We start from the raw sequence: 14,904 nt of genomic DNA on the forward strand, positions 1-14,904 counted from the left end.
AAATAAATAAAGAGAGCGCAGCAGTCCAGTAGGTGGAGATATGCATGTGTCTCCAATACATTTAAACTAACGAAGAAGAAAGAGAACCGGAAGTAGAACGGGTCAGACAGACAAAGCGCCAGTAAAGATGTCTCCGCCGTCTCACTTCGACTTCATAGAAGCCAGAGATAAATTTACGGTAAATTATCAGTACAAACCTTTCCCGATAAACGTGCTTTGGCATTGGCAGTCGATTTGATAGAGTGTTTTGTTTCTATCTCTTGCCTGCCAAGTCTTTCCTCCAAAGTAATATGTAACGGCAGATATTATCATAATATAGTTAGCATGCAGTAAACATATATGACTACACATTTGTGTACAGTAGTTTGTTAGTGAATGCTTTAAAATAGATGGTGTTTGTGGTACTGTGATGGAATCACATGTTAATACTGTGTTACTGAATGAAAAAAATAATATTACTATGCTACATGAACAAAAATAACGCCCTTTGACTGTACTTTAGTGTTATTATGTCTGGAAACCACCTAATATCATGCTACATGTAGTGTTTTTGTCAATAAATACTATAACCCCGTACTTATTTTATTCCACTTATGTCAACCTAACTTTTTTTCCAGACTGCCACTAAAAGTGCTGTAGACATCAGGAACTGTAAACCTCTGACCAACGCTTTCAGCCACCTGCCTGGAAAGTAATAATTGCTCTTTATTAAGATTTACAGTCAGTTATTGTATATGTGGCGCTGTTGAGATATTCTTTGTAATCTTATTTAATTCTTCACAGTGAAACTGAAAAGAAAGCCACTCTTGATCAAGCCCTGCGTGGAGTTCTCGAAGAGCAGATCGTGAGTCCGCTGCTGCTTCTTTCTGCATTATTTAGTGTATTGTTTATTTTAGAACACTGGTGTACTTGTATTTATTTTACATTTGAGTTATTGTGTATAATGCTTTTACTTTATTTTGCAGGTGAAGCAAAAAGTGAACGTTGAAGATTTCCTTTCTCTGATCTACATCAGTATAGATGGCGTGACTGAAGGTACACGTGCAGTAGCAGCTTTTAATATAAATATTGAAGTGTTAAGAAAATGATTTCCAGATCATTAATCTTTTTGCATTGATTTATTGTTTTCATAAAGGCATCTGTTCTGCTACCACTCCTTTTCTTCTGCTGGGAGATGTTCTCGACTGTCTTCCTCTGGACCAGTGTGACAAAATCTTCTCCTTTGTTGAAGAAAATGTCTCCACATGGAAATCTGTGAGTTTGGAACTTGTAGTTGGTAGGGTGTCGTTTTTGTTGTAGATATGAGTTGGATAAATCAGTAGGAGCAAAGGAGTGTAGGCACCTATTTTAATTGTTACTTGCAGCCCAAAAAACCACTTGCATGAAAGTTATGAAATTTTGCACACAGTTAGAGGACATTTACACCATGGCAAATATGGAATCGCCACCAACAGCTCAAATTCTCACACATATTTATGCTAATAACTTAAGAGCATAGTTGTTTGCTTCTATTTCTATCACTGTTGCTGAATGAACAACATAGTATTGCTATGCTACATGACCAAAATAACCATAAAAACTGGTGTTACTTTGGTGTTAAAGGAGAAGTCCACTTCCAGAGCAAAAATTTACACTTATGTACTCATCCAAGGTGTTCTTGTCTTTATTTCTTTAGTCGTGAAGAAATTGTTTTTGAGGAAAACATTTTAGGATTTTTCTCCATATAATGGACTGATATGGGGCCCGTGACTTTGATCTTTCAAAATGCAGTTTAAATGATCCCAGCCAAGGAAGAAGGGTCTTATATAGCGAAACGATTGGTTATTTTCTAAAAAATATATACTTTGATATACTTTTTAACCTTAAACGCTTGTCTTATCTAGGACTGTGTGTTCTCCCTGTAATCCAGTTCAAGATAGAGTATGTCGAAAACTCCCATCTCATTGTCTCCTCCAAATTCAAAATCGTCCTACATCTCTGCAGAAGTACTGATCCAGTGTTTGCAAAGTGAATGTGCAAAGAAGATCAAACAGCCTTTACAAAAAAGGTAAAACAGTGATATAGGATGATTTTGAAGTTGGAGGAGAAAATGTTTTTTGACATACCCTAACTGTCAAGAAGTATATAAATTGTACCTTTTTTTATAGAAAAAAACTGTCATTTTGCTAGGTAGGTAAGACCCTTCTTCCTCGTTTAGATTGTTTAGACCCCTTTGAAGCCGCATTTAAACTGCATTTTGGAAGTTCAAACTCAGGGGCACCATTAAAGTCTACTATATGGAGAGAAATCCTAAAATGTTTTCCTCAAAAAACATAATTTCTTTACGACTGAAGAAAGAAAGACATGAACATCTTGGAATTGTTGTTCTGTAAGTGAACTAATCCTTTAATATTGTCTAGGAACCATGTGATGTCATGCTACATTTAGTGTTTGAAGTTTCCATTAAAAAAAAAAATACCTTTTTGTACTTCGAGAAGTTTCAGGCAATCTTTACCAAGGTTGACTCACATCATTAGTGTCTTCACTTTTTTGGTAAATAGATATAGCTATGATAAACTGAATGAGATATTTACAACATTTTTAACATTAAGTTATGTTAATAGATTTTGAATCAGCTGTCTAAAACCATCATCAGAATGGTTTGTTTAGTCAGTCTTCTTACTATTAGCATGTTCGACCTCTTAATTGCTGCTTGCATCTGTATTATTAATGTTTGCTCTTTGCTCTTTTTTACAGAATACGTTTTACTCTGCTGGAAAAAATTACTTGTTACGAATGTGCAATGGTGAGTTTTAATTGTCAATTTGTATAACAAAAATGTGTATTATAATCAAAATTTATTATATTTTTTTAATGATATAATGACGTTTCTGCTATAGTTTGTTGAAATGTAAAAATCTAAATCAAATTGTGAATTTTGTCTAAATACTCAGCCCTAATGTGCACATATTTGGGTGCATAATTCTTTACTGCAAATGTGCTGGAGTAGCCTAACGTTACCACTGTGTTTGCCTACAGATCTGCTCAGGAGACTCTCTAAGTCTCAGAACACAGTGTTTTGTGGACGAATCCAGCTGTTTTTAGCACGTCTCTTTCCTTTGTCAGAAAAATCAGGTATGTTTTTTTTTTTTTTTTTTTTACATTTCTTATTTTTCTTGGTTCTTTGTTCAGTGGTTATTTTTACTTTGTTGATTTATGTTTTTCCCTTGTATTACAGGCCTGAACTTACAGAGTCAATTCAACCTTGATAACATCACAGTGTTCAATAAAAATGAGCAGGACAGCACACTTGGACTGCAGGTAAAGTCATGCTGACAGATGATTGATTTAATCTGATATTTTCGAAAGTACATGCAAGCAGAAAATGTGAATGAAACTGACAGACGCCTATAGGCGATTTTGCATTAAATGTCATATTTTTTTTTTTCAAGCACACAGAAGTTAAGGAGGATGGGATGGAAGTGGAGGAGGGAGAGATGGGTGATGAAGATGCACCTGCTCCCTGGTAAACGATATTTGTATTTTCAAAACCTCAAAGTTATAAATCAGTGTCTTGCTTTTGCTATATTTATTCTGTTAGCGAACACTTAATTGCTGTATTAGCGTGTAATTCAGAGGGCTTTTGTTTTGTAGCTCCATTCCTATTGACTACAACTTGTACAGAAAATTCTGGACATTGCAGGACTATTTCAGAAACCCTGTGCAATGCTACGACAAGTTCTTATGGATGACTTTTCTTAAGGTATTTTAACATTTAATTATCTCATGGTTTTATCCGAATTAAAATCTTCCTCCAAGGAAGTCCTTTTGGATTCATTTGAGGTTAAATGTATTTATTAAGGTCAAACTGGTGACATGCTTGACCCACCTGTATCTTGTTTTAATGTCCCCTCGATTGTGTTCTCTGTGCAGTTTTCAGATGAGACACTAGCTGTGTTCAAGAGCTACAAACTGGATGACATGCAGGCGTCAAAGAGAAAGCTGGAGGAGATGAGGACTGCTGCTGGAGACCACGTCTACTTTGCCAAGTTCCTCACCAGTGAGAAAGTTGGTTTTTCCAGTCTTTATTAATCAGTTGTTCAATAAAACAATCTAGCTGTTATTTGTACACTCCAGTCAGTGACCTGGTAACACAAGGCAAATTTCCTTTCTTTTTGCAGTTGATGGATCTTCAGTTGAGTGACAGCAACTTCAGACGACACATTCTGCTTCAGTATCTCATCCTCTTCCAGTATCTCAAGGGCCAGGTCAAGTTCAAGAGGTCAGGGGAAACATCAAGCATATTCAGCATCCTTTTTAGTCATAATGCAGACTTTTCAAGCTGTAATGATAACAGTAAAGTACAGTTTGCCCTGCTGTTTGCCAATAATTGTAAGGTTGGCTTAAGAAAGTTCCGTTCTATGTACTATTTCTAATCCATTTAAACTCATTCAAACTTCCATTCTAATATCTCTAATCTAGACAAGACTATCAACTACAATCATGCTAGTAAGTTGCTAATCATGCTAGTAACATGTTAATAAAGCTAGCAACATGCTAGTAACTTGCTAATGATGCTAGAAACATGTTACTAACTCGTCAACCATACTGGCAACATGCTAGTAACTTGGTAATAATGCTAGCAACATGCTAGTAAGTTGATAAACATAACATCATAACAACATGTTAATAAAATGCTAATCATGCTAGAATCATGCTAGTAACCTGTTAATCATGCTAGAAATAGGTTAGCAACATGTTAAGAACATGGTAGTCATGCTGGTAACTTGGTAATCATGCTAGAAATATGTGAGTAACACGTTAATGCTATCAACATGCTAGTAACTTGCTAATGCTAACAACATGCTAGTAACTTGCTAATCATGCTAACATGTTAGTAAGCTGTTAATCATGTTAGAAACATGCTAACAACATGCTAGTAACTTGTTAATCAAGCTAAAAACATGTTAGCAACTTGTTAATCGTGGTAGTAACTTGTTAATCATGCTAACAACACATTAGTAACTTGTTATTCATACTAGCAACATGCTAGTAATTTGTTAATCATGTTAGAAACATACTAGTACTTTGGTAATCATGCTAACATGCTATGAACATGCCAAGCATGTTAACAACATACTAGTAAGTTGATAATCATAACATCAAAACATGTTAATAAAATGCTAATCATGCTAGAATCATGCTAGTAACCTGTTAATTATACTAGAAATAGGTTAGCAACATGTTAGGGACATGGTGGTCATGCTGGTAACTTGCTAATCATGCTAGAAATATGTTAGTAACACGTTAATGCTATCAACATGCTAGTAACTTGCTAATGCTAACAACATGCTAGTAACTTGCTAATCATGCTAACATGTTAGTAAGCTGTTAATCATGTTAGAAACATGCTAACAACATGCTAGTAACTTGTTAATCAAGCTAAAAACATGTTAGCAACTTGTTAATCGTGGTAGTAACTTGTTAATCATGCTAACAACACATTAGTAACTTGTTATTCATACTAGCAACATGCTAGTAATTTGTTAATCATGTTAGAAACATACTAGTACTTTGGTAATCATGCTAACATGCTATGAACATGCCAAGCATGTTAACAACATACTAGTAAGTTGATAATCATAACATCAAAACATGTTAATAAAATGCTAATCATGCTAGAATCATGCTAGTAACCTGTTAATTATACTAGAAATAGGTTAGCAACATGTTAGGGACATGGTGGTCATGCTGGTAACTTGCTAATCATGTTAGAAACATGTTAGTAACATGATAATGTTAACAACATGCTAGTAACTTGCTAATCATGCTAGCAGCATGCTAGTAACTTGTTAATCATGCTAAAAACATGTTAGCAACTTGCTAATCATGGTAGTAACTTGCTAATCATGCTAACAACACATTAGTAACTTGTTATTCATACTAGCAACATGCTAGTAATTTGTTAATCATGTTAGAAACATACTAGTACTTTGGTAATCATGCTAACATGCTATGAACATGCCAAGCATGTTAACAACATACTAGTAACTTGATAATCATAACATCAAAACATGTTAATAAAATGCTAATCATGCTAGAATCATGCTAGTAACTTGTTAATCATGCTAAAAACATGTTAGCAACTTGCTAATCATGGTAGTAACTTGCTAATCATGCTAACAACACATTAGTAACTTGTTATTCATACTAGCAACATGCTAGTAATTTGTTAATCATGTTAGAAACATACTAGTACTTTGGTAATCATGCTAACATGCTATGAACATGCCAAACATGTTAACAACATACTAGTAACTTGATAATCATAACATCAAAACATGTTAATAAAATGTTAATCATGCTAGAATCATGCTAGTAACCTGTTAATTATACTAGAAATAGGTTAGCAACATGTTAGGGACATGGTAGTCATGCTGGTAACTTGCTAATCATGCTAGAAATATGTTAGTAACATGTTAATGCTAACAACATGTTAGTAACTTGCTAATGCTAACAACATGCTAGTAGCTTACTAATCATGCTAAAAAAATGTTAGCAACTTGTTAATCGTGGTAGTAACTTGTTAATCATGCTAACAACACATTAGTAACTTGTTGTTTATACTAGCAACATAAATAACAAGCTAGTAATTTGTTAATCATGTTAGAAACATGCTAGTACTTTGGTAATCATGCTAACATGCTATGAACATGCCAAGCATGTTAACAACATGCTAGTAACTTGATAATCATGCTAATAACATGCAAGTAACTTGCTAACATGATGTTAGCAACATGTTAGCAAGTTGATAATCATTCTAACAACATGCTAGTAACATGCTAATCATGCTAGAATCATGCTAGTAACCTGTTAATCATAGGTTAGCAACATGCTAGTAACATGGTTATCATGCTGGTAACTTGCTAATCATGTTAGAAATATGTTAGTAACATGCTAATGCTAACAACATACTAGTAACTTGATAATCATAACATCAAAACATGTTAATAAAATGCTAATCATGCTAGAATCATGATAGTGACCTGTTAATTATACTAGAAATAGGTTAGCAACATGTTAGGAACATGTTAATCATGCTGGTAACTTGCTAATCATGGTAGTAACTTGTTTATCATGCTAACAACACATTAGTAACTTGTTATTCATACTAGCAACATGCTAGTAATTTGGTAATCATGCTAACATGCTATGAACATGCCAAGAATGCTAACAACATGCAAGTAACTTGCTAACAAGATGTTAGCAACATGCTAGTAAGTTGAAAATCATTCTAACAACATGCTAGTAACATGCTAATCATGCTAGAATCATGCTAGAACCTGTTAATCATGTTAGAAATATGTTAGTAACATGATAATGTTAACAACACGCTAGTAACTTGCTAATCATGCTAGCAGCATGCTAGTAACTTGTTAATCATGCTAAAAACATGTTAGTAACTTGTTAATCATACTAGTAACATGCTAGTAATTTGCTAATCATGTTAGAAACATGCTAGTAATTTGGTAATCATAGTAACGTGCTATGAACATGCCAAGCATGCTAACAACATGTTAGTAATTTGCTAATCATGTTAGAAACATGATAGTAATTTGGTAATCATGCTAGCAGCATGCTATTAACATGCTAACAACATGCTAGTAACTCGATAATAATACTAGAAACATGCTAGCAACAGTATCAATGTAATCTATCTAAATTTTCAAACTTCAAGCTTTTACAGCTGCTTTAAGCTTTCAGCCTAGGCTTTCTCAAGTCAACCTAAATTTTTCATCTAGTTTTTCACTGCAATTTCTCTCTAACCTTTGCAGTTCCAGCTGTGTTTTGAACGACGATCAGTCTTTGTGGATTGAGGACACAACCAAACTAGTCTATCAGGTTAGTCTCAGCCTTAAGAATCACTGATTGGTTTGTGTTTTACATATTAATTACACTGTTATGTCACGTTTTATTACCTTTCCTACCATTTAAGTTACTGAGAGAAACCCCTCCAGATGGTGACAAGTTTGCTTCTATGGTTGAGGTAAGTAGTATCTGCAAATCATACGCTCATATGGTCAAAGAGGTTTTAGCTTTCTCTCTTATCTTGTGATGAATATATAATGAAATTGCAGCCTAGTGCTCTCTAAAAGTTTTGTTTCATCTTCATTTATTCATTATATCTCCCAAAGCACATCCTGAACACAGAAGAAAACTGGAACTCTTGGAAAAATGAAGGCTGTCCAAGCTTTGTGAAAGAAAGGTATTAAATAAACAGCACAAGAATCCAGCTTTTGGTAATGTAGTTGAAATGAGCTAGTTATAGTAATGAACTGATTCTGAAGAAGCATGCACAGTTTGGAAAAGACTAGACATGTTGACATGTAAACAGATACCACAAATATACCCAAATGTTGTAAAATCAGTTTAGTTTTGCTTTGTTAGTTTATGGTACTAATGAGATTTTATACAATTAAAATTTTACATCTGCATAATATGTGCATATATTACATATGTGACCACAAAACCAGTCATAAGAGTCAATTTTCTGAAATTGAGATTTATACATCATCTGAAAGCTAAATAAATGAGCTTTCCTTTGATGTATGGTTTGTTAGGATATGAGGGTGCAACAAAAATCACCTTCATTGTCCAAATTAAGTTCTTTACAATGCATATTATTCATCAAAAAGTAAGTTTTAATATATTTACGGTAGGACATTTACAGAAAATCTTTACTTATTATTTTTGGCATAAAAGAAAAATCAATCATTTTGACCCATTCAATGTATTGTTGGCTATTGCTACAAATACATCCATGCTACTTATGACTGGTTTTGTGGTCTGGGGTCACATATGCTTAAGATTTAAATGTTCAAGTATGATATGCATGTGTGCAAACATACAAAATTTCAAGTACAAAACAAGCTGAAAAAGCTTCAAAGTGGTTTCTAATAGAGCTGTTGTGGAAATGACTTTCCCCCCCCTGTTGCTGTTGCAGCAAATTGCTTTCAAGTGGTATTTGCTTATAATTTATATCAGATTATTGATTGAACATTGAGAATTTAATCACTGTATTTTATCCTCCTTGGAAGCTTGGCTTATTTATTTGATGATTTGAGGAGTCTTAAATAGGCAGAATTTTGCAATGAGCAGCCAACAGTGTATAATGATTTAATTTTGTAATTATTATATTTATAATAAACCGCTTTGCTGCTCTCAAAATGCACCTGAAAAATCAGTAAGAGCCTGCAAATAACATCTTTTTAAGAAAAGCTATTGCAAATTATCTTTTTGGGCTGCATTAATCCAAAAAGTATATCTATAGGTCATTTGCTTGATTAGAGTCCTACCAGTGTAAAAACTTCTGCTGGAGACCCAAAAACTGTAATAGTCAAAGAAGAAAAATAAAATTTCACTTACAGGCATGATGGTACATCAAAACATTAAAAACGAGCATGACCACTTTACTTAAATATCTGTAACTGTATAAAGAGAAAAAGATTTCACTCTGAAAAATCTTCAAATAACGTCTTAGTTTTTGTGAAAAGCTACTGCAAATTATATCATTTTGGGCTGCATTAAATCAAAATGCTTAATTTGCGTAAATTAATTGCTAACGTTTTCACTTCCTGTCACTCTGCTGACTTCACTTTAGGTTTCATGTGTGGTCACTGCTCTTTATTTAGTTATGAATGGATATGTCAATAAAGTTATGTGTTTCCTCAGACCAGCAGAGACCAAACCCATCCGTCCCAGCAGAAAGAGACAAGCACCAGAGGAATTTTTGGGGAAGGGACCTGATCGCAAAATCCTCATGGGAAAGTAAGATGGTATTTGTGTATCTTGTATAACAGAGGTTAAGTTTTCAATTCAGATCTGATTTTGCATTTCTGCCGTTCTTGACCATCAACAGTGACGAACTCACAAGACTCTGGAATCTAAACCCTGACAATATGGAGGCCTGCAAGTCAGACAGCAGGTTTGTAAGCATCTTTGCTGAACGCTTGCTTAAAGATGCTTAACGTGAGAAATGCTGCATTAACACATGTGTCTGTTAAAGGGAGTTCATGCCATCGCTGGAGGAATTTTTTGAAGAAGCTATCGAACAGGCAGATCCTGTAAACATGGTTGAGGATGAATACAAGTACAGTCTCACAAATGATCAAACTATGCATCAAATTCATCAGAATTAGTCACTGGAATAAATGAGTTTGTTTGTCGTCTTCCCTCAGAGTGGTGCGTAACTCCAACTACGGCTGGCGAGCCTTGCGATTGCTCTCCAGGAGGAGTCCTCACTTCTTCCAGCCCACCAACCAGCAGTTCAAGAGTCTGGCAGACTATCTGGAAAACATGGTCATCAAATTGGCCAAAGAGCTTCCTGTGAGTGGATATCCCATCTGACACTAGAGAGTTTTCTAGAATGTAGATAACATCCAAACTAGTGCTTGACCAGTATAGGCTTTTCAACGGCTGATATATACAGTGCCGTCAACAGATATTGGCACCCTTGGTAAATATGAGCAAAACAGTCCATGGAAAAAGTCTTTTGGTCTTTCATTGACATATTCACAACAGTCTAATTATTAAAGTAACTGAAGCCTATTTGTTTTCTGAAATACATGCATTCCACAATTAGTGGTACCCCTCACCACACTCCTAAAAATAAAGCTTATGAAATGTTTTTTTTTTTTTTTTTGCAGTGATGCATTTTGGGAACCATTCAGTTCTTAAAAGAGCAGTTTTATATTAATAACCTAAAGAAGCCTTTCCTGCTGTAAAGAACTAATTGTGTAATGGAAAACTTAAGTGGATGTTACGGGTTCTTCATGAAACCATAGGTGCCAATAAGGAACTGTTATTTTTGAGCATGCACAAGCATCTGGCATGCTTGAGTATGTGTAGTAGACAAAATGTGGAACAATGAAAAGTTGTACTCACCCCCTTGTCATCCAAGATGTTCATGTCTTTCTTTTTTCAGCCATAAAGAAATTGTTTTTTGAGGAAAACATTTCAGCATTTTTCTCCATATAATGGACTGATATGGTGTCCCGTTTTTGAACTTCCAAAATGCAGTTTAAATGCGGCTTCAAACGATCCCAAATGCGGTTGTAAGTGATCATGGCCGAGGAAGAAGGGTCTTATCTAACAAAACGATCGGTTATTTTCATAAAAATAATACAGTTTCTATACTTTTTAATCTGGACTGTTTTTTTCCAGTTCATGACAGTTAGGGCATGTCGAAAAACTCCCATCTCATGTTCTCCCTCAACTTCAAAATCGTCTTATATCACTGTTTTACCTTTTTTGTTAAGGGTGTTTGATGATCTTTGCATGTTCACTTTTATGAAGACTGGGTCAGTACTTCTGCAGTGATGTAGGATGATTTTGAAATGATTTTTGAAGAAGAGGGAGAAAATACGATTGGAGTTTTTCGACATACCCTAACTGTCTTGAACCAGAATACACAGAGTTCAGGGAGAGCGAGACAAGACGAGCATTTGAGAAAGTCTTTAAATTGTGTTTTTTAAATGAAAATAACCAATCATTTCGCTAGATAAGACCCTTTTTCCTCGGCTGGGATCGTTTAAGGCTGCATTTAAACTGCATTTTGGAAGTTCAAAATCGGGGCACCATATCAGTCCATTATATGAAGAAAAATCCTGAAGTGTTTTTCTCAAAAAACATAATTTCTTTCTAATTTCTAAGAAAAAAACACATGAACATCTTGGATGACAAGGGGGTGAGTACATTATCTGTAAGTTGTTGTTCTGGAAATGGACTTTTCCTTTAATAAATATAGATATCAGTTTATCATCCAGTCCTAGTTTAAACAGGGAGCTGCTAGAAAGGTGATTCATAATGCTTGAATTTCTCAGTGAGCAAGACAGAGGCAACTGTGGCAAGAAAGCAAAAACTTTTTCTTTTACCTTTAGAATTTAGTAATAATTTTGGTGCATATTTTGGAGAAAAAAATTATTAAATTCCCATTTGGTTTGTGTAATTGAATTTTAAAGGGTAGATTTAAAAATATATATATTATTAATCCATTTTGCTCACATTTACCAAGAGTGCCAATATTAATGGAGGTGTGCAATATAATTAAATTTTACATTTAAATTACAAAAATCACTCATATATTGAATATTTTAAGCAATAGTTTAAAACCCAGAAGCTCTAATGAATCTGTGTTTTTTTTTTTTTTTTTTTTTTTTTCAAACAGAAAGACCTTCCTTCTGAGGAGATAAAAACAGGAGAGGAGGATGATGATGAGAATGGAGATAACCTGTTAAAAGAGAGCAATGACAGTGAGTTTGTTTTTTTTTTCAATCAGAACTACTGTTGCACTTCTTGCTGGATTCTGTTGACACTATTTTTTTTGGATCAGAACGAGGGGGTTTTTGCAACAATGTGGCAGTAGTTGCCAGGAAATGACTCAATGGGAGTCGTGTTGATCGTCTCACTTTGCACTTTTGGTTTTGTTTTCAAAGCATCATCACAGAACGGCACGTAAATGTAGGATAAAAGTTTCAAGGACAACAGGAGTTCATTTTTGCTTGAGGCAAGCAAAGAAATTAGGGGGAAAAAGTACCACAGTTTACAGCAGCTGCAGCCACATATTGTAGCACATAACGGAGGTAGTCAGTAGCAGATTGTAATTATTTTGGGAAATGTTTTGAGTGTGTCAGTTAAAGCGATAGCTCACCCAAAAATGAAAATTACCCCATGATTTACTCGCCTTCAAGCCATCCTAAGTGTATATGACTTTCTTCGTTCAAACGCATACAATCGGAGTTATATTAAAAAATGTTCTGGCCCTTTCAAGCCTTATAATGGCAGTGAATGGCTGTTGAGATTTTAAAGCAAAATAAAGTGCACCTATCCATCAGAAAAAGTGCTCTGCACAGCTTCAGGGGGTTAATAAAGAACTTCTGAAGTGAATCAATGTGTATGTGTAAGAAAAATATTTAAATCTTTATAAACCGTAATCTCTAGCGTCTGCTAACTGTTGTACTCATGTGAGAGTGGTGTTCCAGTGGACACAAAACAAGAATGACATAGGACGTAGCCAGTGAGAATATTCTAGTATTGCAAGAACCAAGTTTTGTTTACAGCAAAGGAAATTTGGATTATAACAAAATCTTCCCAAGTTTTTCTTTAAAAGTCCTTTTTTTGTGTCTTTCACTTCCACATTTGTCACCATGTTCACCTACATCCTACATCATCCGCTGGAACACTACTCTCTTGTGAACGTGTGTACGACAGGTAGCGGAAGCTAGAGATTGTTGTTTTTTTTTTGTTTTTTTTCTAACACAGTCCCATCGATTGAATTCAGAAGGCCTTTATTAAGAAAAACTTTTTTGTTTGTTTGTTTGTTTACTTTTGACTTTGTAGGGACAACAGTTCATAAGCAATTCCATTTAATAAAGCTTATATTTAAAAAAAGCTTTTATTTTGTTAAAAATGTGTTGGCCAAATTGGCCAAATTTTGTAATCATTTGAAATCACAGGATACACCCCCCCATATATTTTATTTTTATTTTTTGGGACAATTTCATTTACATCACGTTGACAACTTTGTGTGTTGCACTTGAAATAGAATTTTCTTTAACTGGAGGTTTAATAAATTAGTTACTTTAATCGTGTTGTAGTTACATTTTCAAGTTGACTAGTTAAAAATTGTAAAAAAAAAAAAAAAAAAAAAAAAGAATCCAAAAAAAAAAAATCAAGATTTACTTTTTTTTTTACGTCAAATTCATGCTTTAGTAGTGACTAAACATCGTAGGTAAGCATCAAAGGTCAGTGCATTGATAAAACAACTTTTTATGAAAAAATTCAAAATGATTGACACTCAACTGCGTTGTTTGATTTATTCTGCACTGAATCTAAAGAAACCAGTCTAGTGATTTTTGGCCAAGTATAATATGTGATGGTAATCACAATATGCCTAAGCATTGTGGAGATGCAGCCTCACATCCACTTTGGTCTGCATGGCATGAAATTCGTCAGAGCGTTATAGGAGAACAGTTTGGTGTATGATTTTCACTACTTGTTGACAGAACAGCCTTAGTTATGATATCCCATTATTATTATCCCATCTTCAGAATTGGCTAAAATTCTTAGAACTGTCATGCATTTAAGTCAGAAATTGCATTACTAGGCCTTATGGTTATAGCATAAGCGTAAGTAAAATTGTAAGCAGTTGGTGACGCTTCAGATTGGTTTGGTTTGATTGTATAGTAAGGTTACAAGGTGTTTGCCTTTGTGGCATGACCCCTAAAAATGTAGTAAGAGCAATGTGGATACTTGTAGTGTGCCTCATGGTCTTCTCAACTTCTTTCTGCAGGTCAGTTCTATAGGTTGTGATGAAATCCAATTATAAGTGGTCACATCAGACGCATGTCAAGACCTGCCGTGTAAACTACTGTCCGTTACCGGATGCCTTGCAATGTTGTCAATGTTTGCAACACTAGATTATGCATCTGAGCTAGCATAAGAGCATGTCAAAGCTTGTTCGATGACTCAAAGTAAACTCTTTTCCTAGGTCCCAGCATTCAGAGCAAGACAGTGACCAACAGTCAGATGGATGAGATCGCGGCCAAGCTCGGGTCCCAGTGGAAGACGTTGGCAGACCATCTGGAGATGAGCGAGAAGGAGATCCGTGTGATAGAGTCTGACAGCGAGGATGTAGAACTACAGGCCAAGATGCTGCTGGTGGCCTGGCAGGACCGAGAAGGCCCTCAAGCTACGATGGAGAGCCTGGTCACGGCTCTGAACTCGGCTGGTTTCAGTAACGTTGCAGAAGGTCTCAGTGAAACATAACTTTATATCACTTTCTTGTTTGGTTTTAAACTCTTGTCTGTACTTCAATGAAATGCATTCTTTACATTTTTGAAATAAATGTTCATTTGAAATGGATTC

At 34.9% G+C, this 14,904-nt stretch overlaps 1 protein-coding gene across 1 annotated transcript; it reads left to right on the forward strand.

Moving 5' to 3' along the window:
- The first annotated feature begins 25 nt into the window (after positions 1 to 25).
- Positions 26 to 14,901, forward strand: thoc1 (THO complex 1). The gene is made up of 21 exons (XM_051134138.1): positions 26 to 178; positions 618 to 691; positions 784 to 844; positions 966 to 1,035; positions 1,136 to 1,254; positions 2,737 to 2,785; positions 3,019 to 3,114; positions 3,218 to 3,300; positions 3,432 to 3,505; positions 3,634 to 3,742; positions 3,913 to 4,047; positions 4,161 to 4,261; positions 7,815 to 7,881; positions 7,976 to 8,026; positions 8,175 to 8,245; positions 9,712 to 9,807; positions 9,899 to 9,964; positions 10,046 to 10,129; positions 10,218 to 10,365; positions 12,206 to 12,290; positions 14,528 to 14,901. Exons 1-21 carry the CDS (start codon positions 128 to 130, stop codon positions 14,803 to 14,805), a joined length of 1,968 nt encoding a protein of 655 aa, XP_050990095.1. The 5' UTR covers positions 26 to 127; the 3' UTR covers positions 14,806 to 14,901.
- The last annotated feature ends 3 nt before the right edge of the window (positions 14,902 to 14,904 follow it).

The sequence above is a fragment of the Labeo rohita genome, chromosome 2 (genome assembly GCF_022985175.1).
Source record: "Labeo rohita strain BAU-BD-2019 chromosome 2, IGBB_LRoh.1.0, whole genome shotgun sequence".
Classification (NCBI taxonomy): domain Eukaryota; kingdom Metazoa; phylum Chordata; class Actinopteri; order Cypriniformes; family Cyprinidae; genus Labeo; species Labeo rohita.